The 27,137-nt window shown below is 42.8% G+C and overlaps 1 protein-coding gene across 1 annotated transcript in view; it reads right to left on the bottom strand.

The window, feature by feature from the left end:
• Positions 1-1,309: 1,309 nt before the first annotated feature.
• LOC134303844 (low-density lipoprotein receptor-related protein 1B-like) overlaps positions 1,310-27,137 on the bottom strand; it is a 142,217-nt gene continuing 116,389 nt past the window's right edge. Inside the window, exons 56-87 of the mRNA XM_062989295.1 lie at positions 26,705-26,904; positions 25,888-26,076; positions 25,530-25,678; positions 24,929-25,022; positions 23,863-23,979; positions 23,661-23,780; positions 23,205-23,324; positions 22,942-23,058; positions 22,480-22,586; positions 21,322-21,469; positions 19,276-19,382; positions 18,553-18,685; positions 17,909-18,031; positions 17,164-17,286; positions 16,245-16,382; positions 15,982-16,110; positions 14,529-14,648; positions 13,573-13,805; positions 13,233-13,459; positions 12,641-12,747; positions 12,291-12,407; positions 11,558-11,731; positions 10,936-11,061; positions 10,305-10,469; positions 9,994-10,155; positions 9,532-9,706; positions 8,509-8,613; positions 5,746-5,822; positions 5,018-5,108; positions 4,279-4,429; positions 2,860-2,964; positions 1,310-1,540 (exon numbers count right to left, since the gene is read on the bottom strand). Of these exons, the coding sequence (XP_062845365.1) occupies positions 1,400-1,540; positions 2,860-2,964; positions 4,279-4,429; positions 5,018-5,108; positions 5,746-5,822; positions 8,509-8,613; positions 9,532-9,706; positions 9,994-10,155; positions 10,305-10,469; positions 10,936-11,061; positions 11,558-11,731; positions 12,291-12,407; positions 12,641-12,747; positions 13,233-13,459; positions 13,573-13,805; positions 14,529-14,648; positions 15,982-16,110; positions 16,245-16,382; positions 17,164-17,286; positions 17,909-18,031; positions 18,553-18,685; positions 19,276-19,382; positions 21,322-21,469; positions 22,480-22,586; positions 22,942-23,058; positions 23,205-23,324; positions 23,661-23,780; positions 23,863-23,979; positions 24,929-25,022; positions 25,530-25,678; positions 25,888-26,076; positions 26,705-26,904 (4,390 nt within the window). The 3' untranslated portion in view covers positions 1,310-1,399. The remainder of the gene's footprint in view (positions 1,541-2,859; positions 2,965-4,278; positions 4,430-5,017; positions 5,109-5,745; positions 5,823-8,508; positions 8,614-9,531; positions 9,707-9,993; positions 10,156-10,304; positions 10,470-10,935; positions 11,062-11,557; positions 11,732-12,290; positions 12,408-12,640; positions 12,748-13,232; positions 13,460-13,572; positions 13,806-14,528; positions 14,649-15,981; positions 16,111-16,244; positions 16,383-17,163; positions 17,287-17,908; positions 18,032-18,552; positions 18,686-19,275; positions 19,383-21,321; positions 21,470-22,479; positions 22,587-22,941; positions 23,059-23,204; positions 23,325-23,660; positions 23,781-23,862; positions 23,980-24,928; positions 25,023-25,529; positions 25,679-25,887; positions 26,077-26,704; positions 26,905-27,137) is intronic.

Here is a 27,137-nt window from a genome sequence, read left to right as displayed (position 1 = left end):
AACTACACCACCTTACACCAAGCTGGTCAAGAGAGCGAGCTCTGGCTTCTGACTGTTATCCTGAATCTGTAGAAGAGGTGAGAGAAAGGAGGATGATAGGCAAGCGGTCATCTGTCTTGCATAACCAATCACATCCACTATACGAGTCTGTAGGGGTTCTAACAAGCTCCTGGAGCACCAGACTTCTCCACTCTGCATTCCAGCAGCTATCAGGGCTTACAATATTATGTGATATATTACTCATATCTACATTTACATGACCTGTAGGTGCAATACAAAAGTGCAATATGTAATATATTACTCATATTTTTGTGTATTTATTACATCACTTGTTTTGAAACTGAATCCTTTTAGTGTAAATAATTACACTTTAAGTGTCCACTTACTTGTCTTTTCTGTTTTACCACCTTTCTTTCATACAGCTGTAACAAGCTAATTTCCCTAAGGGGATCAATAAAGTCTTACCTTATCTTTAGCTGCAACTAAAAACTTTATATGATCTCATATTAGTCTGTTCCATTGCCCACCTAACCCATACCCACCTCCCGACTTTTTAGTGCATCCAGTTACCCAAGTGCATTATGCTTCCTCTCTACGGATGCTGATCCCCGCCCTGATTGGGAAGAGCGAGACTGAACGACACGTGTGCGGTCACCCGCATGAGGCGAGTTCATATGCGGATCAGCTTTGTGTACGGAGAGCCACACCCTGATCAACACATTATCGATCAGCCAGCAGAGGTCGTAATTACCTCAGTTATGAGAAGTCCCTATCCGGCTCCCACCCTGTATGAAAAACAGCCAATCGGTGTTCATGTAGGCGCCCAGCCAAGTCAGATGGGACGTTGCAGCCTAGCGGTTAAGGTACTGGACTAGTAATTAAAAGGTCGCTGGTTCAAGCCCTACCACTGCCAGGTTGCTGCTGTTGGGCCCTTGAGCAAGGCCCTTAACCCTCAATTGCTTAGACTGTACACTGTCACAGTACTGTAAGTCGCTTTGGATAAAATCGTCTGCTAAATGCCAAAATGGATGGCAGAGCTGAGTTTCAATGAGGATTCATTCTAGTCCTAGTGGCTCATAAATGGCTACAATGTTAAATATGCAATCAGAGGCATTCAGAAAAAAGATTCTTTCCCACATCACTGCATAAGTAAACAAATTAAATCTATTTTATCAGTCTTTATGTGTAACTGTGTCTTATGGCTGAGCAGCTCAGTGCAAATTACATTTAGTAGAAACAACAAAGAGAATCACGACATAAAAAGTGTCCAAATGTGATTATGGCACAGATATAACAAAGCCACTGGGACCTGATCGTTTATCGTTTATTTTTATAAAAAAGTCTTTCTATGTGCAAGTCTTTAGATAAAAAATAAGTTCCATTTGTGTAAAAGCTAGGTTTAAGCAGCTGTTTCGTGTATCGTCCCGTCCAGTCTTTTGGGGTAAACGTCTCTTCTTTCACTCAGTCTGATGACCGTTTTGCGAAACTGACGGTCATCCATGTGAGCTTTACTGTGACTGGGGTTGGTGTAGTTTACAGCCTGCAAAAAATACAAGACTTTAGGAATCTATACTGTGATAAATAACCCGTCATTGTAAAGGATATCAATAAAAACAGACTTACCACTTTATTCAATGCACGTGAGTGACTCAGTTTATGAATGAAAAGTAAAGAAATGAAGGAATTGAGCAGCTTAGTCCTCTAGGAAGGACTTTCTTCAATATTTTTGATTGGAAGGTTGAGAGTTCAAGTCCTAGCTCTGCCATGCAGCCACTGTTGGGCCCATGAACAAAACCCTTAACCCTCTTGGCTCCAGAGGTGCCGTGCAATGTCTGACCCTGCGCTCTGAACCCAGCTTCCAAACAAGCTGTATATACACTGATCAGCCATAACATTAAAACCACCTCCTTGTTTCTACACACACTGTCCATTTTATCAGCTCCACTTACCATATAGAAGCACTTTGTAGTTCTACAATTACTGACTGTAGTCCATCTGTTTCTCTGCATGCTTTGTTAGCCTCCTTTCATGCTGTTCGCCAATGGTCAGGACCCCCACAGGTGGATAATTCTCAGCACTGCAGTAACACTGACATGGTGGTGGTGTGTTAGTGTGTGTCGTGCTGGTATGAGTGGATCAGACACAGCAGCGCTGCTGGAGTTTTTAAACACCTCACTGTCACTGCTGGACTGAGAATAGTCCACCAACCAAAAACACCCAGCCAACAGCGCTGCACAGGCAGCGTCCTGTGACCACTGATGAAGGTCAACTCAAACAGCAGCAATAGATGAGCGATCGTCTCTGACTTTACATCTACAAGGTGGACCAACTAGGTAGGAGTGTCTAATAGAGTGGACAGTGAAGGGATGTGTCTGATCCACTCATACCAGCACAACACACACTAACACACCACCACCATGTCAGTGTCACTGCAGTGCTGAGAATGATCCACCACCTAAATAATATCTGCTCTGTAGTGGTCCTGTGGGGGTCCTGACCATAGAGGAACAGCATGAAAGGGGGCTAACAAAGCATGCAGAGAAACAGATGGACTACAGTCAGTAATTGTAGAACTACAAAGTGCTTCTATATGGTAAGTGGAGCTGATAAAATGGACAGTGTGTGTAGAAACAAGGAGGTGGTTTTAATGTTATGGCTTATGGATAATGACTTGTTCAGAATTATAGCACAATTTCATTAGGATTTTCATTTAATTCTGGCCTCCTTTAATTCTGGTTTATACACCCGACTAACTAGATATGAAGGATTAAAGAAAAAGGCAGAACACAGATGAAAAAGAAACATTCATGCAGTAATTAGATAGGTAGAGAAGCATGCAGTAGATGAGAGGACGCCCACCTGTCCTGGTATTAAAGACTTGGGAACAGAGTGAACAGGACGAGTTCGTGATGGTACAGTGTGTGTGGGTGGAATGCGAGACTCACTTGACCTCACACACCAGCCCTTCAGTTAGAGAAGAAGAAAAAGAGAGCAAAAATAGTAAATCAGCTGGAACATTTTCATGGCTGTTATCAATTGTGTAAGCTTTCAGTAAACCAATGTTAGGGAAAACTTAATGAGAAATGAGATGAAGCTCAGTTATGAGTTAGTAAGACAGAACACATTAAAACACACACGGTACAGTGTAAATAATTATTGGGTGTGTTTACATAAAAAAAAATAAGCAACCTCAATATATTTATTCTAATGTCCTATAAATATCAATTCATTTGTAGCATTTGTGCATGCAAGCTTAATTCAGAACATTAGTACAGTGGTACCTTGTAACTCAACGTCTCCTAAACTCAAAATCTTTGAAACACAACGCCCTTCGTCGAGAAATTTGTATTTTTGGTTCAGCACTTGGCTTGAGCTGTGCTGTAATATGTAATCAAAGTGTGCATATGAGACTAATCTGCATTTGTGTGGAATAACAGTCAGATTCACTCTGAAAGCTCCACATGTATTTGTGTCTAGCTTGATTTTTCTCCTGTTACACTTTTAAACTTGTGTTACAGCTCGAGCTTCTGAGTAATTGTAAGAATCAGCTTTATATTTCATAAGTGTCCCCATTACAACCCCATTATTTTACATAAGCCTAAAATATATGCAGTTCCACAGGACCATGGAACGCATTAACAGATTTCCCAAACATCCTTGTAGGAAAAAATACCTTGAAACTCAACGCCTTGAAACTCAACGCCACTCCCAGAACCAAACCAATTGACCCTGAGTTTTAAGGTACCACTGTATTATTATTACTGTTGTTAACCCTTTGATGCACAAGCTAAGCAAACCCCTTCTAATGCACAACATGGGTCAAAAATGACCCATATTCATCCATTCAAGAATATTTTCATATGCACATTTGTCAGTTATTCATGTATTTGCTGTCTTAGCTAATAAAAGCTATCTATACTAGAATATGTAAACAGCTAGCAAGCAAATAGTATTGAACATATTCAAGATTCAAGGGCCTAATCTTTGGTTGCCTTTATCTTTTGGCCTAATCTAGTTTCTGTAAAATTTTTGACCCATGTTGTGCATTGGAAGGGTAGTGAAACAAAAATGATTTTTATTAAAAAAGCAAAAAATATAAAACTGAAATAAGGATTTGTGATGATCAAAAACAAGTTAATTGAAAAATTCATGGAAGCTTGAATGACAAAATTAATTTATTGCAAAGATATAGAAAATAAAAACTCAGTTGGGTCACTTTTGACCCAGGTTGTGCATCAAAGGGTTAATGAATTAGTCATGGGTAAAACTGCTCCTGACCTTTTGAGGGTGCAAGGTGAAGTTGGGGTGCAGGATTTCTCCCACATCCATGTGATTGTCGTGCTCCAGTTCATACACGTTGTATGAAGGGTTTCCAATCTCCACGTTCAGCCCTCCGTTAGCCATCGGCTGCCTCTGAACACGCTTGCCTCTACATGCACAGCCATTTTTACGTGTAGTGAAATTTAATATACTGCATCGACGGTACCAACATATTAACACTTTATTATATGAAAACAGAAGCACTTTTTAATGCATTTACTCCCTTTTTTAGTGCGTCCAGTTTTTACCCAATTGCGTTATCCCTGGCGGCACGGTGGCTCGGTGGGTAGCACTGTCGCCTCGCAGCAAGAAGATCCTGGGTTCGATCTCCAGGCGGGGCGGTCCGTGTCCTATCTGTGCGGAGTTTGCATGTTCTCCCCGTGTCTGTGTGGGTTTCCTCCGGGAGCTCCGGTTTCCTCCCACAGTCCAAAAACATGCAGTCAGGTTTACTGGAGACACTGAATTGGCCTATAGGTGAATGAGTGTGTGTGTGTGTGTGTGTGTGTGTGTGTGTCTGCCCTGCGATGGACTGGCGCCCCGTGCAGGGTGTTACTGTGTGCCTTGCGCCCATTGAAAAGCTGGGATAGATAAGCTTCAGCACCCAAACACCCCCCCCCCCCCCACCACCCTAATTGGATAAGCGGTTAGGAAAGAAAGTGAGTGAGTGTATATTATTGTCTTAGATTTGAACTCTTACCTTTGCCGTTGTTTACAGATAAGCAAGCCCACTGTTACCGTGGCAATGATTAACACCAGCAAAACCAGTGGAACAAAGATCCCAATACTTCCTGGCACACACAGACACAGAGGAGAAAAGAGGTTATGTTTTTTGGACATGAATGGTATTCAGCAGACGTTTGATACAATGTAAGCAATCAAAATTTAAGGGCCTTCCTCGGGGGCCCCAACCATGGTAAATTGGTGATTATGGGAAGCAGACATAACTGGACTGACCAGTTCAAACCAGCCATAGATCCGAATTTGTGAGTGGAATTCAGCTTAGACCAGCTTCTTAACCGCTTATCCAATCAGGGTCACAGGGGGGTGCTGGAGCTTATCTATCCAAGCTTTTCAATGGGGCGCAAGGCACACAGTAACACCCTGGAAAGGGCGCCAGTCCATCGCTCGCAGGGCAGACACACATACACAAACACACACACACACACACACACACTCATTCACCTATAGGGCAATTCAGTGTCTCTAATTAACCTGACTGGACTTTGGGAGGAAACCGGAGCTCCCGGAGGAAACCCACACAGACGTGGGGAGAACATGCAAACTCTATACAGAAAGGATCCGGGCCGCCCCGCCTGGGGATCGAACCCAGGACCTTCTTGCTGTAAGGCATCAGTGCTACCCACCGAGCCACCGTGCCGCCCAGTACAGGAAATTATTATTATTATTATCAATATTAATACTTACTTCCACTGATGTTCTCTGTCATGCTGCTGTTGTGTGCAGGTTTCTCACACTGAGTGCCGGTCCAGTTTATTGAGCACCTAACAGCAACAACAACAAAACACACATTCAATTGATGACTAAGTGACTTGATAACATCAGGGTCATGACTTCCAGTGGCGACCTGGCATGTGTGGGATTTGAACCAGCAACCTTCTGCTTACTAGTCCAGTGCCTAGGCTATATCTGGTTAAGGCACAGGACTAGTAATCCAAAGGTCACTGGTTCAAGCCCCACCACTGCCAGGTCGTTGTACAGTATAACGAGACACTGTCAGGCTCCAGTGCAGACAAACAAAAGACAATAGTGCAAAGACAGCAGAGGAGAAGGGATGGGGCAGGGAGGGGTGTATACAAAGTATGACAACAGGTGCTTGGGTGGTGCTGTGGTAAAGCATGTTAGCCTACTACTGCTGAGATCTGGGGTGAACGGTTTGAATTTCAGCAAAGTTATTGGCTGGTCGGGCGTCTGCATGGACATGATTGGGTAATGTCCAAAGGGGGATGCTGAAACAGCCTAAATTGTGGATACATATATATATAAGAGCCCTGTTCAGGGGCCCAACAGCAGCAACTTCTAAAAACTAGTCTTAAATAGTTCGGTGAGAACAAACTTGACTTGATGTAAACTATACAACCTTAGGATGAATTTAAACACTTAATATGAGCTAGGCCTCATCAACCTACACTGATGCCCAATCTCATTACTGTCTTAGTGGCAGAATAAAAGTCCAAAATCTATTAGAAGCCTTCTCATTAGAGTAGAACTTCAAGCAAATGCCCATGGCTTTAGGCAAGGCAAGTTTATTTGTATAGCACCTTTCATACACAGTGGCAATTCAAAGTGCTTTACATAAGGAAGAAAAAATTAATTAAAAGCATTAAAACATTCCTGAGATCTAAAACCTCAGAAAGACTTCTTGCAAACATTTAGTTACAATACATTTCGTTAGTTACAAGACAACATGAAATTCAAACAAGAGAGATAAAAAAAAAATTAAGGACATGAAAAATTAAAAGAAAATATTGTAAAGTATAACCTACAATTTAGGAAATATGAAATTAAAACAAGAGAGATAAAAAATTAAGAACATGAAAACTAAAAGAAAATATAGTAAAATATACACTACAATTTAGAAGAGCATGAAAAACTAAAAGAATAAGATGTTTGACCATCACCATATGGACGTGATGTTCAGATATTCCTTTGATAACATAGTGCATGAGATGCTGCCACTCTGCTATACACAAACATTCCCCTACATTGTCTGTGCAATATAAAAGCACAAACTGCAGCTTTCTAATTTTCTCCCTCAGAGTGAACGCTGCTCAAACGCCTTTTTATCGCAACATAAAACCTTGGAAATAAAAAGAAACCATCATCAGAACACAAAGCTCTCTCATCAGAACAGAACATACACCTTTCTATCAAGGGATTCGCACCATCTCGTCACATCAGTTCTCTACAAAATCTCGTTAGACTGCTAAAAAAGAGAGTGCATCTAAAATATAACGCTAATAAAACAGCAAAGCGGACGCCGATGGAATGAGATGAAGCCAACGTCCAAGTTCTTATTGTTAATATGCTAATTGTTGTAGGTGCTCTGCAGTCTCTCCAACTTTTCATTCACACCTTTTAACCCTTCCTAAACAAGCTCCTGTCACCTGCATATAAATGAACTGATTCTTGAGAACCCAATTTTAATGAGGTGCCGTGAGAAATAATTTGACTAGAAGCAGCAACACCTGGTGTGTGTGTGGTGTGTTAAATATGTGAATCAGTCGAATCAGACAAAGTATGACTACAGGTGCTTGGGTGGCGCTGTGGTAAAGCCTACTGTGCTAGCCTACTACTGCTGAGATCTAGGGTGCAGGGTTTGTATTTCAGAGGAGGTGTCGGCTGGTCGGGCGTCTGCTGCATGGACATGATTGAAACAGCCTGGCCATTGGGAGATCAGTGTCGGTGCACTCTCAGTGCTGGTCCTAAACCAGAATAGTAATAGGAGGGTTGCGTCAGAAAGGGCATCCAGTGTGTGGTGTCTGGTATGTGGCTCAGCTTGATCCACCAAGGTTGTTTGCACATACAAGGAATTTGTTTAAGGCTGTTGGTAGCTCTCTACAATATACGGACAAAACAATAAGCAGACAACATATAAATTATAACCATATATAACCATATATGTATATTAATAAGTGTGCAGGGCTCTATAGCGCCTGCCAGAGCATAGGAGGTTAAAAAGTTTGTATCCAGAATGTGAGGAGTCTGTGATCATTTGAATGCCAGATTTGTGGTTCTTGTTGTGGACAGGGGAGCTACAACTCTTTGAAGTCTGCATCTGTCCTATTTTGTGGCTGATCCAAACCATAACCATGATGGATGTGCACAGGACAGATTGAATTCAACAGCTCCTGTGGGGGAACACATTTTCTTAAACATGGTTGTAGATCATTTTAATTCTAGTGATGAGGTGAAGGTGTCGCAATGCAAAGTGCTTCTATGTAAACCAAGTGCTGTTAAGTGGTTATTAGTTTAATTTTATGTTAGATGGGTAATTAAATAGCACACAGACTGTCTGGAAGTTATTGGAATGTTTGTGTCCAGCTAAGTGGGCAGTATGAATGAAACAATCTGTGGACAAAGCAAGGCCAGACCACCAAGACTTTGAAGGTATATGCATGGACTGTGAGTATTTATGACTAAAACTTGCATTTTACCAAACAGACTCACAGACAGAAGGGCAGAGACGTCTCAGAGTCAAGGTGACACGATCCATCATTGTGGCAATATCCATCACACACGTGACAACTGGGTGCCAGTCGTCCACTAGAGCAGCTGTAGACACACACAAATGCACACGCTATAAGTGGTGATGAGGGAACGCTGTATGAATTCATATTACAGCAGCAAGTGTTCCGTAAAAGTTGGGACATTTTGTAACAAGCTGTAATTCTCTCAAAGCTTTGTTTAACTGACAAAAGTACAAACAAATGAATTTTTGATGAGTGTGGCGCCACCTAGCGTTGCATGCGGAGAGACACACCCTAAGGGCACTCTTCCACATCTCTGTGCAGGCGCCTCTGATCAGCCGGCAGAGGTCGTAATCGCATTCTGACAGAGAGAGACCCACGTCCGGTTCTTTGTCCCGCCCCCTAACTGAGCAACCGGCCAATCGTTGCTCATACAGCCACTCGGCCTCGAACCGGTAAGGCAGAGCTGGATTCGATACGAGGTACTCAGAATCCAGCTCTGATTGCAGCGTGTATTTTTACCGTTGCGCCACCTGAGTGGCAACAAATGACTTTTTTATATATTTTTTTTTATATGCATTTTCTCTCTCCAATGCCGATCCCCGGTCCGATTGAGGAGAATGAAGCTAACCCACGCCCCCTCCGATCCACAGGCAGTACCCGTATGCATTTTGTCACCTACACTTTGACGAGTGCAATGCGGATCAGCACCGTGTACGGAGGGACACACCCTGACATCACTCTTTTCCCGTCTCAGTGCAGGCGCCATCAATCAGCCAGCAGAGGTCGTGATTGCATTAGTTATGATGGAGACCCTATCCGGCTCAATACCCCACCCCTATATGAACAACAGGCCAATCGTTGTTCATGCGGCTGCTCAGCCCAGCCGGCAGGCAGATCTGAGACTCGATACGATGTATTCGAGATCCCAGCTCTAGTGTTCTAGCGTATGTCCGAAAAGGCCACATAGTGTATGTATGTATGTACTCCGACATGTACTTACTTGCAGTAAACCTCACCAGTGGTGTTTTGGATGATGCATGGTGCAGCTCTGCAACGAGTGCAGCGATCAGTCTCACACCTCACGCCTTCATAGCGCTCTGGACATACGCAGACCAAGCGGCTCGGACTTGAGACCGAACACGTCTTCCAGTTGACACAGTAACGCTGACAAATATCTGCATGGACGAATAGATAAATAGATATACTGTATGTAACAGAGATACAACATGATACAGAGACGCTTGGTCATGCTACAGTTAGCAATTTGTAATAAATGAATTAGTTTTTTTTTATTAAATTTGCATACGTACAAATCTGATTTAAATATACACAGATTTTTAGTGAGCTGTACTAGTAAGTCATAAGTTGTATTAGTAAGTTATAACTGCTGTTTCCATATGATCACATTACATCAGTTAAGTGCTGTACAACTGAATAGAAAAATGTGGATGTACAGACTCACGGTGAGTGCAGCGTTCTCCTGTGTATTCTGCAGTACAGCTGCAGGACGGCTGGTTTCCGACAGTCACACCACATGAGCCGCCGTTCTCACAGAACCCGTCACACACACTCTTCTCGCAAAGCGCACCAGTATAACCCCGAGCACACAGACAAACGCGCCTCCCTGCACAAAGAAAGATCATCTTGTACTATCTCGCACATTAAAAGTCTTGCTTGTGTCTTGCTCTGGAATCAACAAGCTAGATGAGACAACATTAATATGCTACTTTTAACCTTGCGCATGTGTATGTGTGTGTATGTTAGGACGTCTACCCTGTGCAGTAGTGGTACATGTAGCTCCATTGAGACAGCGTTCAGCACAGTGGTTCACCTCACACTGATCGCCTGAGAACCCCGACCTGCAGAGACACCGAGCCTCACCTCTCTCATTCAATACACACCGTCCACCATTGACACACACTGAGAGACATGGTCCAGCTGGAAAATCCACCCAAACACACACACACACACACACATACACAAGACCGTAAGAACACATGCTGGAAATACATCGTATCGAGTCTCAGCTCTGCCTGCCGGCTGGGCTGAAGTAACATGGGTGCATGTTGGGTGCATGTATGGGTGCAGCCTGAAGTAACAGTGGCTGACAGCATGGGTGCAGATTAAAAGCCAAATGAAAGAGATACTGTGTCTGTTTGGTCAGTGTAAATTGATCAGAACACCTAGCTGACCGCATCAGCAAATTCGGGTGTGTTACGTGTTATCTTTGCTACTGCTTCTAGTCAATAGGAGCACCAGTGAACAGGCATTAGTGATAAATGGGGTCTCATTACGGTAAAGCATGGGTGTTGTGATGGACAAATGATGCAATTAAAAAAGTGCTAGGTATGGTATTGTTGGATGTAAGTGGATTTAAAGACTGCGCTGTGTGTTTAAATGTTACCTCTGCTACTGATGTCTACACATGTCCTGTTGATGAGAGATTTGCCCTCTGGACAAACACACCTGGCACCAGTGGGTTTTAACAGACACAGAAAGTCACAGCTCATCCTGAGACAGGGGTTTAAGACTGAGAGAGAAAAAGAGTATTAAATGAATAATTAGTAGTTGTAAATATTGACTTTTTAATTTCGTAATAGCAAGTATTTCTACTGCATTTAGCTATAGCATGATTAATGATTACAGACATTAATTAGGGCTTATGGTTCAAATATCTCACAAATTACATTCTACACACCCTACACAACCAGAAGTTGTTTGGAAGGGTTAGCCAAGTACCAGCTTATAGTGATCCAAAGCACATCCCAAAATCCACTCAAAATAGGTTCATTACCATATAATTCAGGCTGTGCCATGGTATGAAAGAACGATCTCTAATCACTTTTAAATCTTCTCCAGTCTCATTAAGTATTATAGAATACTGTGAGCTGTTATCTTGACTATAATTGTTTAACCCTCTTTATAAAGTGTAGCATGTTTTTTACAGCCCTTTTTGTTCATGCTTGTAAGTGATGCGAATATTCATGGACGGCACTGTGACTATTAGCTTTTGCCATGTTTCTCACCCTCCTGCTGTTTATAACGGTGAAACACCAGCACACTGGAAGCTCTCTCCACCCTCAGGTGGAGCGTCACAGCTCGCTGTTTTCCGTACTTATGCACTCGAAACACCTGATGATTCAGAGTCGTACCATACACGTAATCCTCAAACACATCGATACGGAACGGCTGAGAGACACCTGAAAGACATTTCAAAAAGCTTACAGGTGGAATGGATTTAAAGGTTCTGCAGCAGCAAAGTACCACCAATATGTCTATGCTGTATTGGCTTGTCATGAACACTTAGAACCTGAACACTGAGGCTGGAAGAATCTGCAGTCCTTTAAATGCTTTTCTGGGATCTTTCATGTCTTCCTGGATAGACAGTAAGCTTTAGAAAACATTTCAGCAGGCTGGACACTCCGGGGTTAATTTTCCACAGATACAGGCTCCTATACTTGGAGATAAGAGCTCTCTCTGTGGTTTGGTTGAGTTTCAGACTTTGTAACCCATTTCAAACAGATGTAATTCTGAAATGTACTTGTGGTATATTGCTATGTTCTAGCAGCGGGCGGTTGGCTGACCTGTTGCCCTTAAAAAAACAATTCCAGCTCTAGCAGAGCAGATAAACTGACTTGTCTGAGAGATGACATAGCTAAATGTCATCAGAGCTACTGTATGTTGCTACATGCTGTGCAGTATGTCATTATACTGTCAGTGTTTGTCTATAAAGTCTATCAGTGTGCATGTCTGTCTTACCATGTTGGAAGCTTGTGACCACATGACTATCTGATCCATCAAATCTTACACTTCCGATCACAGAGAGCTCAGCATCGGCCCAATACACTCTCTCACCGTAATAATCAATCGCCAGACCTGTAAGTGCACACACACAAACCCAATCAATGTGCAAATGCATGTGATAATCCCACAGATAAACTAATTATATATTCCTAATTCCTAATCTAAGTGATCTGTACTCTGGCACAACAGTCTTGAGATTACACAGAATATTGTGAAACAAAAAACATCCATTAAGCGGCAGTTCTGCATGCAGAAACAACTTGTTAATGAGAGCGATCAGAAGACAATAGCTAGATTGCAAACACCTGTGGGACGGCGCAGGTTCTTCCCAAACAGAACACGCCGCAGTGATCCATCCATTGCCGACTCCTCGATGTGAGAGTGATCACCAATCACGGTCCAGTACATCATCCTGGACACAATACAAATAGTGTATCAGTCAGTGTGGACAGTTCATGGCATTTATAGCTGAGGTTGGTTAGGAGACTCTCTAACGTAGGATTAATTCTGCTACAGATAAATTACTTGGGGGGTTGGGTGCTGGAGCCTATTCCAGCTTTCCAATGGGCGCAAGGCACACAGTAACACCCTGGACAGAGGGCCAGTCCATGGCAGGGCAGATACGCACACACAACCATTCACCTATAGGGCAATTCAGTGTCTCCAATTAACCTGACTGCATGTTTTTGGACTGTGGGAGGAAACCGGAGTTCCCGGAGGAAACCCACGCAGACACGGGGAGAACATGCAAACTCTGCACAGAAAGGACCCGGACCCGGACCGCCCCACCTGGGGATCGAACCCAGGACCTTCTTGCTGTGAGGCGACAGTGCATACTGACAAAGCTAATATGTTCTCTTCTTTAGGCAAAGGGTTGAAATAGGTCGTGATCGTTACCCTCGGACAGGGTTCACAGAAATACAGAAGGGCTCCCCCTGTAGGTCAGCGATGAGCCGTGTGCAGTTTTGAGTCCCGATTTTTCCCACGTTGATGGAGTGATGCAGTAAACGTTTCCCGTGAAAAACAGATGAAGTAAACGAATGCTGGGAGGATTGATCAATCCAGTACAGAGAACCGGTCACCCAGTCAGCCGAGAGATCAACCGGACGATTGTAATCTGGACACTACACACACACACACACACACACACACACACACACAGAGAAAAAATAAATACCTCAGTACTCACACTGCAGTGAATGTGACGAAGTGTTAAGTGTTTCTGAGATGAACTTACTATGGTTCCACTGCTGGTCCAGCTCTTCGTCCAGTCCCCCAGATCTCGATGGGAAATCCCTGACTTTGTGGCCCACACGAACTTGTGCTGATGGGAGAGAGCGTCCATGCTGACCACTTGTGTGTTCTGGGTAAATCGAGTGAACAGCGTGTGTGTGTGTGTGCTGTTAAAGGGATACACAAATCTGTGGACCTCGGAGTCGTTGGCCACGTACAAAACTTGATCCTCCGGACCTGCGATCACAAACAATTGATTTGTTCATTATAAAAATATTCATTATAAATACATATATGTTTTGTAACAATTATTCACGGATGTCAAATAATCAATTAATCTAAAACAAATTATGAGTTGTTTAGTGATTGTTTACTGCCAGGCAGCATGATGATACAGCTGGTACAGTGGGTGGTGCACAGCATCATGGGTTTTCATAGTCTGTGAGAAGTCTGTGATGGACTGGCACACTGTCTAGGGCAGGGATTTTCAACCTTTTCAGGAAAGCGCCCCCCCCCCCCCTCACGCCACGCCCCCCCTCACGCCACGCCCCCCCCCCCTCCCCTTGGTGGAACAGCACTCGGTCGCGTGTACCAACCGCTGCTTCTGCAACGCCCCCTTCCCCTTGATGGAACAGCACTCGGTTGCGTGTACCAGGCACTGCGTGGCGGAAGCCCCCCTCCCCTGGATGGTGCACGGCTCGAGCACGGATGTGCGCGCCTCCCCTTAGTGGACCACGGTTCGATCGCGGATGCCTGCCGCGTGTGCCACCGGTTCATAATAATAATAATCTCGTAGTGCCCCCCCCCCCGGACAGCCACTCGCGCCCCCTCGGGCAAGTACTCGCGCTCCCCCCAGGGGGGCGCGCCCCACAGGTTGAAGACCCCTGGTCTAGGGTATATTCCTGTCCTGCTACCTGTATTTTGGGGTAATGTCAGACTAGTCACATGATCAGACTGTACCTTTAGTGATGCACTCCCCATTGATCTCTTTAAAGTTCCTGTGGCAGGAGCACTTGTAGGATCCTTTAGTGTTGGAGCAGTACTGAGAACACGTTCCAAACAACACGCACTCATCCACCTCTGAGAGAGGAATACAGAGAACAGCCGGCCTTGTAACATTTGTTGATTTTTACTCATGCAGTTATTACACAGAAGTCATTCCCAGGTTGTGCTCCAAACTGCATTCTGTCTGATACACAGTGTGATTTGGGACGTTTTGGCTTCCTTTCTAATGTAAAAAATAAACATTTGCTTGATAAAAAGTGTTGGGAACAGGACTTAATTAGATTCAAACAGAAAACGTGGCGCAGCGGGATAATCCTCTAGCACCGAGGTCCCGGGTTCAGATCTCGGCTCTGCTACCGGTTGGCTGGGTTTGTTTGTTTGTTTATTAGGATTTTTAACGTCATGTTCTACATCCTCGGTCACATTCATGACAGAAATGGTAGTCACTCATCACACAAGTTTCATCAGTACATAAGGTTAAATCAAACACAATCATGGACAATTCAGCATCTCCAATTCACCCCACTTGCATGTCTTTGGACTGTTGGAGGAAACCGGAGCTCCTGGAGGAAACCCACGCAAATCGAATCCAGGACTTTCTTGCTGTGAAGTGACAGTGCTACCCACTTAGCCACCGTGCCGCCCCCGGTTGGCTGGGCGCCCTCTAGCAGGTACAATTGGCTAATGCACGAAGCAGACAAAATCTGCTCGGTAGGAAAGACCGGACTAAGGGGTGGGGTTATCAACACTGTGTAAGGACCTTGGTTGTCCAGGGTGCCTGTACAGAAAGTGCAAGAGTGCAGGGATCAGGGCCGATCTAATCCACCAAGGTATGGGTGAATGAGAAGAGATTGGTGGACCGCACACATGTCAGGGGGAGTGTGTGTCAGGCGAATATACACCCTCCGTGGACGCCCTGGGTCAGTCGATTGGCTACTCTTAATTGGGAGGAAAAGGGGGTCAAATGCATAAAAAGAAAATAATAATAAAAAAAAAAGAAACAGAAAACATGCCCACTGCTGACTAATTCGCATGTTTACAACATCACTGATACAGCGAACATACACAGATCAGGCATAACATTATGACCACCTTCCTAATGTTGTGTTGGTCCCCCTTTTTGCTGCCAAAACAGCCCTGCAACTGTGATGCCCTGTGTATTCTGATGCCTTTCTATCAGAACCAGCATTAACCTCTTCAGCAATCTGAGCTACAGTAGCTCGTCCACGTGCATCTATGAGCCTCGGCCGCCCATGACCCCGTCGCCGGTTTACCACTGTTCCTACCTTGGACGACTTTTGATAGATGCTGACCACTGCAGACCGGAAACACCCCACTGATAATCGGTGTTATTCACTTCACCTGTCAGTGGTCATAATGTTATGCCTGGTCGGTGCACAGTTTGTACCTTCACACTGTTTGCTCCTGTGATCTCTTTTAAATCCGGCTCTGCACTGACACACGGCTCGTGTTGCTGTCTGGTTGCAGAAAGCATCATCTCCACACACGTTGTTCTGACCTGAACAGCCTCCATCCACTGAAACACACATCAGCACCATAATTGTACGTCTTTCGGTATTTACTGTCAATGCAGTAAAAGTGGTATGACCTATAAGTAAATGCATTTAAACTAATAACGTGCGTTTATGCTCCTGGTGTTTTTTTACTCACGTGGTTTACAGTCATTTTCGTCTGACCCTCCGTCTCCACAGTCGTCGAACAGATCGCACTGCAGCTCGGACGCGATACAGCGCCCATCGACGCATGCAAACTCTGTCTTACCGCAGACGCTCGCACTCTCTGCATTCACTGACGGAAAGAGAGAAGAAAAATGACACAATGATGCTAGAATTTTACCGTAGTTCAGGAGTTGTGGTGTAATCTATGTTGCCACTGACTAGAAAGGCAATTTTATAATAAAGCTGGTTTTTTTTAGTATCCTTTCTATGCATTTTATCCCCTTTTTCTTCCACTTTTTTATCGCCCTCGGCTTGCTCAACAGGGGTTTTTGGTCTGTTGGTCCTGGATTCTGTAAAATTGCTTTGAGACAATGTTCATTGTAAAAAGCGCTCTATAAATAAATGTGACTTTAGCATAGCCAACTCACTGCTGGGGATCACGACGGCGTCCAAGGAGGGTGTATATTCACCTGACACACACTCCCTCTGACATATGCGCATGTCTACCAATCCCTTCTTATTCACCCATACTTTAGTGGATTTGCGCCTGAGGTCGTCTTCATGTACGGAGAGCCACGCCCGATCTCTGTGCTCCTCCACTTTCTATACAGGGCAACCAAGGTCTTTACACAGCATCAATAAACCCGCCCATTAATCTGGTCTTTCCCACTCAGCAGACTGGAGGCCAATTTTGTCAGGCCAATTACGGCTACTAGAGAGTGCCCAGCCGACTGGCTGAACCCGGGAGCTCAGAATCTCGGCACTGGTGTGCTTGTGAATGTCCTGATGTTTTGGCTCATTACATTACATCTATGATCATGTTCTATTTACTGGAAATGGTCAGGCGTATGCAAACTTTGACTTCAAATGTGTTTATGTATACAGTATGTGTGCAGTAATATTTAACTCACCGCACTCCCCCTCGTCTGAGTTATCCGCGCAGTCATTCACTCCGTCACACACCTGCTCCTCCCGCACACACACTTTGCCATTCCGACAGCGGAAAGGTCTACTCAAAGGGCATGGCAGCTTCACTGCGAACACACAAACGCACACAACGCTGATTTCTGAAGAACTTCTGATGCTCACTGGGAGACGAGCTGTTTCCAACTTAGCTATAGTGCAACCTAATATCTCCCTCCTGTGTATACAACGTGAGAGTCAGTCTATACAAGCCATAATTCTTTTGTTCTCAGGTAAAAGCGAGAAACTGGTTACGTCTAGGTTGATGTTTCAGTGTTGTGTGGTCAATATGTTTATGCAGACACTGGTTCCGTAAACATCTCTCAGTTCTATGAATGAAGACGGACTTGTGAGAACTTGCTATAAAAAGCAAGAGAACATGGAATCACAGAATGGCTTTATTATCCCCATTATAAGACACCATTTGATATGATAATAAGCACTTTCTTTAATTCTAAAAAGCTGATTTTACAGGATATGTGTTCTGCACTTAATTCATTATGAGGCTGGCTGGCTATTCCTACTTAACGTGGTGTTTATGTGTTTCACATGACGCGTGGAAAGACTGGTTGCTGCTGGCTGTATTGACAGTATATTCACATGTATGTGTGAATGTATTACACGTGTTTTAGTTTAACACAAGAACACACTGGCTGTCAATTGGGGAGGAGATTAAATATGTCCAGGACTTACCACACATGTCTGAATTTTCATCTGTGTTGTCGCCGCAGTCGTCCTCACCGTCACACATCCAAACGTGCAGTTTACACAGTGTATTGTTGCATAAAAACTCATCAGGACGGCATGTCACTGTGTCTGTGGACAAATAAACTGGGTCACTGGTGTCCAGAGTTTATCAGAGGGTCCAAATAGGCTTTGCTAGTTTAAAATAAAGCAGTATTACTGTTGCTATAAAGCTCTACCACATTAGGCTTTTATTTTGTTGTATGATGTTTTTTGAACATAGATATACAGTGTAACTAATGTGAAACATTAAATGTTAGTCAGGTCACGTCAGGTTACGTTTTGCATAAAATAAACGTGATAAGTGGTGGTTTAGGGTTTGATTCTCAGGTGGGTTCTTTCTGTGTGGAGTTTGCATAATCTTCCCATGTCTGTGTTGGGTTTCCATCGGGAGCTCCGGTTTCCTCCCACAGTCCAAAGACATGCAAGTGAGGTGAATAAAAGATTGTCCGTACTGTGTTTGAGATTAAAACATTACATTGTGTATTAGGATCCGAATTCATTTAGTGTAAAATCAGGGGCTCATTATCAGAATTACAGTACCAGAAAAGTGTGATAGACCAAACGATTTGGTCACATGAGTGCAAACTCACAGTTTTGGCAGTTTTCTTCATCGCTGAGGTCCAAACAGTCTATCCTTCCATCACAACGCCACAGCGCAGGAATGCAGTGTGCCCGATTCCGACACAAAAACTCATCCTGTCTGCACTCCCGAGTGCAATCCACCTACAGACACAAACAACGACTGATACGTCAGGTAGTTCTGACGGAAACCTGTATACCCACCTTGCTGTGCCAACAACGCTGCTCCTGCTAGATGTGACGGGTACCTGTCAGTCCTGGTCTGTAAAGTTGCTTTGAGACAATGTCTATTGTAAAAAGCACTATATAAATAAATTTGACTTGACTTGACTGTTTACACCTCAAAACACAAGTGGTTACAGACATAAATGTGCAGTGGATTGCCAGCTATGCAGGTGGTGTCCGAGCAGCAAGATCCAAATAGCCTGGACTGACTGACCACCTAAATATGCATATAAACCATGGCTACTGCACTGGTTGTGGCTTATCTTGAAGTAATAAAGGGTACATTTTAAAAAGATCTGGCAACCGATCAAAATATGAAAATGCCAGCTGTAAACCCATCCCTGCTTTCCTGCTGTTTCTTTGTCATCGGGTCATCCAAGACAGATGCTGATGTACAATTTGAATAGGGCCTGGGAGATGATTCCCTAGCATCTGTAAAGAAAGAAGGAGCCAAATGTGTGTGTGTGTGTGTGTGTGTGTTTGTGTGTGTGTTGAGACGGAGCACTGACCTCATCAGATCCATCCATGCAGTCGATCCTCCCATCACAGCGTGAACTGGCCGACACGCAGCCTCCCGTCGCACATAAATACTCCCTTTCACCACAGGAAGGACCGGCTACACACACACACACACACACACACACACACACACACACACAAACACTGTGAATACATCTTTAATGCACCTTAAGGTAAGGCCTTTAAGTAATCACCCACACCTATATTATGAACCTTATGTAGAGCAGCGGTCCCCAACCTTTTTTGCACCATGGACCGGTTTCATATAAGATATAATTTCATAATAATAAATTATGGATAATAAAATTATACAACGAGCATAATAAAAAAAACACGAAGTGCATAATTAATGATGGAAAATAAGTCAGAAATCGCTTGCTGCAATGAGACGCTCCCACCTAGGGGTGATAGGAGACAATGACACCCAAAGTGTGTTCCTTATGTCCAGTCTACTCCATAACTTGTGCGGCCTGGTAATAAATGACCCACAGACCGGTACCGGTCTATGCCCTTCAATCCCCTTTGTCTCCTATCCCCTGATAATGCAATCCTCATCGTGACGTTGTCAGACCACTTTTAAAGTGGTCATGTGGGTGCCTTATTAGTAAGGTAGGTGTGCGTTCCCAGTGCCAACAGTTCATAAAAGGTTTAATCAATCTTGGATTAGCTTTCTTTTTTTCCCCACCTACCGTATGCTACTGTACTGTGCTCTCTAAACACTAGGCTGCATGAAGCCAGTGTCAAGGTGTTGTCTGTGATTGTCATCCAGTTGGCATTCACAGTAAGGTCGTCATTCATGTGTCAAACACACGTCATTAAAAAATGTTCTGTCAATGGAAAAGGGTTCTTCAGGTTTACATGGATCATAAGCGTGGCACTCTGCACACTGTAATTACTTAAAGCAACATGAAAGTCTGCTCTGTCTCCTGGATATCCAAGTTTTAATGACAATGCATTTTATTCCCATGATTTATCACTCAGTGCATTATCAGGTGTATTGTCGCCAGTTGCCAGGTAGCAGACTGTTCGAGGGATCTAAAAACAGGGTCATGCGGGGTCGTCACAATCTCATCTGTGCCAGAGCTGCCTCCTTAATCTTTTTGCTTTCACATGAAGCTGCAGGCGGGTTGAAAAGGAAGGTTGTTATTTTTGGCAGGTTGCATGGAATTTTTCCTTATGATATTAATTTAATCCTTTTAGTGCATCACTTTTTTTCATCATATTTTATTTTAAATGAACCTGCTTAATCTATGGCGCAGGCTGGTGCATTTTAAGGTCCCGCAACACCAGTAGATCTTTTAATTCTATTAAAAATGATGATTCTCCTTTTTATAAAGAAGAGAATCAGACAATGTTGGGACAGACAGACAGTTGAGGAGATGAAGCACTGCAACAATTAGTACCCTCAGTTCTCAGTGCAATTAAAATGTGTCGTTAAAGGGAAAGGTGATGGAACACAGAGGTAAACAAGCTTCTTTTTAGATGTGTTGTAAGAATTTAATTCTAAAATTGTTTATATTACATTATTACAATTATTACATGTATTTTTTTCTATTTATTTGTGCATTTTCTCCTGTTTTAGCAAAGCCAATTAGTGTTCCGCTGCTGGGGATCCTGACTGCGTCCGAGGAGGGTATATTCGCCTGCTCCATGCCCTCTACCTCTTCTTTTTCGCCCGGTCTGCTAACCAGGGTCCTTGCACAGCATTTAAAGACCCCATCCACTTAGTCTGGCCTTTTCCCACCCAGCAGACTCGGTGGCCAATTTAGTCTGCTGCAGGCATATTATTATACGTATATTACATGTGCTTTTGTCAATTAAATAAGATTTCAAGAAAATCACACATTCTTGTTTTTACTACATCCCACTGTCCCAACTTTTCTGGGAATAGGGTCTGGTCAGTGCGTGCTGAAGCATAATTGGCTTGTCGCCTGCTAGTGTATGTGCTGGGTAAAACTTAAAAAAACAGCTTGACGATGCTATTTTCAGAATGTGCAGGTGTGTGTGTGTGTGTGTGTGTGTGTGTGTGTGTGTACCAGTCATGGCCGTGTTAGCTGGTTTGCAGTTGAGTTCGTCCTCTCCGTTCTTACAGTCTTCCTGTCCGTCACACACCCACTTCACTGAGATACACAGCCCATTTTCACACTGATACTGACCATCGGCACAGCGGCTCTCACAGCCTCTCTACACACACACACAGTGTACATTATACACATTACATAAGGTAGATTACATAATTGTAGAACTAAGCAAGACAAATAAAGGGTGTCCCAAAATTCACGCAAGATTTCAATTTGGCGCCATTTGTGCGGTACAGTGTTGCCAACAAAAAAAAAAGACAGCGTGACAGCTCACAGTTCAGGGTTATTAAAAATGGAGCGCTACACGAAAGAACAACGCGTTTTCATTGTTGAGCAATATTTTAAAAATAATGAAGGTTTGGCAGCTACAGTTCGCAATTTTCGTACAAAATATAGTCGGAATAGTGATTTAACTTCATCAACTGTGAAGAGATTAATTAAAAAATTCAGGGAGACTGGATCAATTAGTGATCTTAGATACTCTGGCCGTCCTTCAACAAGTCGTTCAACACAAAACATCGAAGCAGTTCGTGAGAGTGTTGCTGAGAGTCCAGGAACATCAATTCGGCACCGTGGTCAAGAATTGAACATTTCCAGAAGCTCTCTACAGCGTATTCTCACGAAAGATTTGAATCTTCATGCTTACAAAGTTCAATTGAGTCAAGAACTGAAGCCTACTGACCACGCACAGCGAAGAGAGTTTGTTGAATGGATTTTGGAACAACAACAAGTGGATGCCGATTTTTCGAACAAAGTCATCTTCAGCGATGAGGCTCATTTTCATCTTGATGGCTTCATTAATTGTCAAAATTGTCGCATTTGGGGTTCAGAAAATCCACGAGTGATTGTTGAGAAACAAATGCATCCACAACGTGTCACTGTTTGGTGCGGATTTTGGGCTGGAGGCATCATCGGACCATTCTTCTTCGAAAATGCGTCTGGTCAGGCAATAACAGTTAATGGTGCTCGCTATCGCGACATGATAATCCAGCTTTTTGTGCCTAAATTGCAAGATATGGATGTGGACGACATGTGGTTTCAACCTGTGTTCTCTATCAAAATTACTTCTTGCGTGAATTTTGGGACACCCTATAGAAGCAACCTGACACAGACCTCATCGGAGTGGTCAGTGCAGTCGTAGTCTCCATCACAGTGGAAGCGTGCAGAGATACACTCTCCATTAGCACACACAAAGTTCTTCAAGCTGCACGTCACTGGCTCTGATCACACACACACACACACACACACACAGTGACAACATGAGATGAGCGCATTTACATTTTCGGCATTTAGCAGACGCTTTTATCCAAAGTACTGTGACAATATAATGTCTAAACAATTGAGGGTTAAGGGCCTTGCTCAAGGGCTCAACAGGTGGGGCTTGAACAAGCAACCTTTCGACTACTAGTTCATGCTAGATTACTAGAACATGCAAACTCCACACAAAAAAGGACAGCGCTGGTCCTTCTGGGAATCAAACCCAGGACCTTGTGAGGCGGCAGTGCTACCCACCGAGTCACCGTGCCGCCCAGTGTGATGCAATGATGATAAAATACGGGTGATGAAGCTACTCACTGCAGTTCTCCTCATCTGAATGGTCTCCACAGTCACTCTGGCCATCACACCTCCAGTGTTCTGGAATGCAGTTATTATTTTTACAGCGGAACTCATGAGGCCCGCATGTCTTCTCATCTGACCCAGGACAACGAATAAAACAAGTTAAATCATACAGTTCCTTTAATTTAGTATTACACATATACACTTTGGTCAAAAAGCGTCTTTACAACAGTCAGTTTTTAAGTTTTTGGCAGTACAGAGAACATCGTATGGTAGCTCACCACAATCAGCCTCGTCTGATCCGTCTGCACAGTCAGGATCCTCATCACACACCCACAGTTTGGAGATACAGTGCATTGTGGTCTTACACTGGAAGTGTGTGGGTGAACATGTGTTTTCGGCTGGAGAAACACAAATTGCCACACAGCACAAGTCAGTATATATATAGTCACAGTGAAGAAGCAGACCTTTCTTCTTTTCACCTGCACGAGTTCATATAGGGCTCAGTCTCAAATACGGAGAGTCACGCACTGATCCCCATTATCCCCCGTCTCTGTGCAGGCACCATCAAACTGCCAGAAGAGGTCGTAATTGCAGCAATTATGAAGAATCCCCCAGGCAAACCCACCCCATGGACAAGCCATTTGAGATTTGACCACCCCCACAAAGATGTCTTTTAAACCAGACTATAGTAAAATTCCGGAATGAATGTTTACTTGTGTATTAACGGATCTTACGGCAGTCACGTTCGTCCTCCCCGTCTCCGCAGTCGTCCTGTCCATTACAGCGCAGGTTCACCGGGATGCACTTATGAGTCCGAGTGCATTTAAACTGACCCGGTAGACAGATGTACGACTCTAGAGACAAAAAAAAAAAAATCATAAAATCATGTGAAAGATAAAAATACTTCATATGACATAACATTTTTTTTTGTCCTACCGCAGTTGATTTCGTCTGAGTTGTCACCACAGTCGTTCTCCCCATCACAGATAAAAGGTGGAAGAGCACAGAGACCTGAACCACATTGAAACCTGCCTGGCTGGCACTTAAACTCAGCTGGAAAAAAGAAGGAAAAAAATAAAGTGATGAAGGATATAGAGGGCAAGCTGTAGGAAGGTGATGAGGCAAAGTGCAAATCTCTGACATTGTGGGAAAGTGTGCTGGGTAATAAAGGACTCCAAAAAGGTAAGACTGATTATAATGGCACAAATAGTCAGGGTTTCTGGACATGTGTTATATTTTCTCAGCAACAAAGACGAACAGTGTTAAAATACTGTAAATATACCTCATGTTATAACTTTTTTTTAAAGATTTTTAAAAGTATGTAATAGGTAGCACCATTTCTACATATGGCTACACAGATTCAGATGGTTTACCTCTAGCTTTGAAAAGCAGAATAAATCTAACCTTTGTAAATCAAATGTAATGTTTATTTAACCAAACTTCGTACTTTGTATGATACTTATTTATTTGCATATTGCTTAGGAAAATAATTTTCACCCGTTGTACCACCAAAAACAAATGAAAAAACTCTAGTACACCAAGGCTATTAGCCTGTAAAATTGTGAATCACTTATTCGAAGCATTTTATGTTTAATTTTCTAAATTCGTTCCTCTACACCAACTTACCAAACCATGTCTTTATAACCTCGCTTTGTGAGCAGAAGCACAGTCATTCAAAAACTGGAAAGGGCCTTCCCCAAACTATTGCCATCATATTAATTTTGCAATCATATTAATTTTATACACCTGTTTGCAATGACCTGTTTGTGGCTGAAACACCTGAATTTAACAGAATAAATTTAACCTGAATTTAGCAAAAACCATAATATAGTGTTTGGGTAATTTAATAAAATATAATGTTTAATTATATTATTAATATAATATTTAATAAGATTAATTTTCACTAATTGAAAGCTAAATGTAAAAATTGCACCTTCAAATAAAAATAAAAATGTGAATAAATAAATCACAACACTACACATCACTAAGACTGTTTACTCACGACAGTCTGCAGGTTCATCTGAACCGTCGCCACAGTCATCCACAGTGTCACATTTCCACCAGAATGGAATACACTCGTCTGTACCACACTGGAACTACGTACACACACACACACACACACACACACACACACACAAACTATATAAGCAATATAAAGTAGGCTAAAAGCTCTTAACTCTATGCAACAGTGATCAAAGCAAAACAAAGCATATCAGTATGAATATATGAAAGTCATTGCTTCGGTTCTGGGATTCCAGTGAACCACAGTGGGAGTCATACCTTAAGACATGTACACAATGATAATTTGCCAATTTCTGAAAGAAGAAAGTGTTACAGAAATGCAAAAAATAAAGTAAAACATCCTAAAAAGACATTTTTATGGCACTGATGCTAAATTATTATTATTTTAAGGAATTCAGTAGTAGTGTGCTATTCTGAATTTTTGAACTTGTCCTGCTTTTAATTGGCCTTACTGCCATTTAAATTCATTTGAAGAACATGTCATGTTGATTTTAGCCATCTTCATAGTATTATCTAAAGGCTATTAAAATGCTATTTTTAAATGAAATGAGATTAAATCAGATGTGAGTTGAAGTGGTTACCTGGCTGGCAGTGCAGTTTGATAGGCAGGATTTGTCGTCACTGGCCAGGTAAAAGTGGGTGGGGCATGCACACCTGTAACCTCCACCCGGAGACAACAAACACAGGTGACTGCAGCCTCCGTTATTCAGCTGACACTGGTGCTTCGGGACTGGTTAACACAAACAGTGATACAACATGACATTAAATCAGCTCTCAAACAGATGCTAAGCAAACAACAGATGACTATGTGTGCATTGTGCGTTTAATTGGCTGCTCTGGATTTAAATTGTCGCCAAACGTGATGTTTTACTTACTACATTTACTAGTATCAATAAAGGTACAAAACAGCCTTCATGAAACACAAAAAGTCATTCTTACCGTCTGGCTGTCGTAGTGAATGATAAATCTTAATGTCGCGAATGGTTTGCCAGAAGCTGAGTAGTTCAGTGCGTCCCCGTCCGGAGGTTTTATGAGCCCGATTCAGTGTTTTCCCCTTCTGGTCACTCCAGTACAGGAAATCCTCAAACAAGGAGAGACTGGTCACCTCTCCCATGTCCTCGATAGATACTTTAGCAAGAAAAGATTCATTTTAGAAAGAGCTGAAATGCTCCCAGCTAACTCAGCAGATTGATCTTCTTTGTCTGTATCAGAAAACACTAGTTTTTGTACCGGTTTTATTTTCTGTGAGTAAATAATAAGATAAATACTATTTAAACGAACCCAAAAAACCCAGAAACCCCTTACAGATTTAAGTTATAAAAATAGATCTGCCATGAACGTGAGGCTTGGTGACAGTAAGACAAAAACATTGAAACTTGAGTGACCCTAACACTAACCCAAAATTTATTTATTTCTCTATCTAATTTTGGCTTAGTTAAGATTGATGGGTCTGATTTTGAAGCAGCGGCCTTTAAGCTTAATTGAATGTAAAGCTCACTTGACTGTAGACAGTGTCACCTGTGTACCAACAGCCTGTACTGCATGGCAGCCTTGTTTCTGGTGTTTCTAGATTAAATCTGAACAAAGTTCTCCTCAGTACGAGGTAACAGTTTTGGTTTTCTGTACTTTTTTTTTCTGCACTCATCCAATCACGAAAGTCTACTGAAGTCCGACCGAGGACATTTAAATGTTGCATGTGTAAAACAATGTACATATTTCAGCAATGTATCAATTAAACTTCATTAATTCTCCTCACCTTTGTATCTCCTTAAACCATCCATATCTGAAAACATAATGTGGTTGTGATCTATCCAGTAGATCCTGCTGTTGATGTAGTCAACAGTAAGTGCTGATGGAGTGTGAATATCAGTATCAATAATAACGCGTGGTTTAATTCCGTCCATTCCGATCCGGCCAATGTGTGGAGACTCGCAGCAGTCGATCCAGAAAACGTATCTGTAAACAATAATCATGTAGTGAGTATTACAGTAATAGCATGTCACACTATCCAAAGTGTATGTGTACAGCGGGGAGTGAAAACACCAGATTCCAACAAAACGTATTTGCTCCAAATTTAAAAAAATGACAAATAATCTGCAATAAAAACATGATTTTAAAATAAGCTGAAATGCTCCTTATTGATTCTAAGCAAAATGTGTATCTTATGTTACAGAAATCCTTATTAGTCC

This window comes from Trichomycterus rosablanca, chromosome 27 (genome assembly GCF_030014385.1).
Source record: "Trichomycterus rosablanca isolate fTriRos1 chromosome 27, fTriRos1.hap1, whole genome shotgun sequence".
In the NCBI taxonomy this organism is placed as follows: Eukaryota; Metazoa; Chordata; class Actinopteri; order Siluriformes; family Trichomycteridae; genus Trichomycterus; species Trichomycterus rosablanca.
The sequence above is the reverse complement of the archived record's forward strand: the minus strand, read 5'-3'. Positions and strand labels throughout refer to the sequence as shown.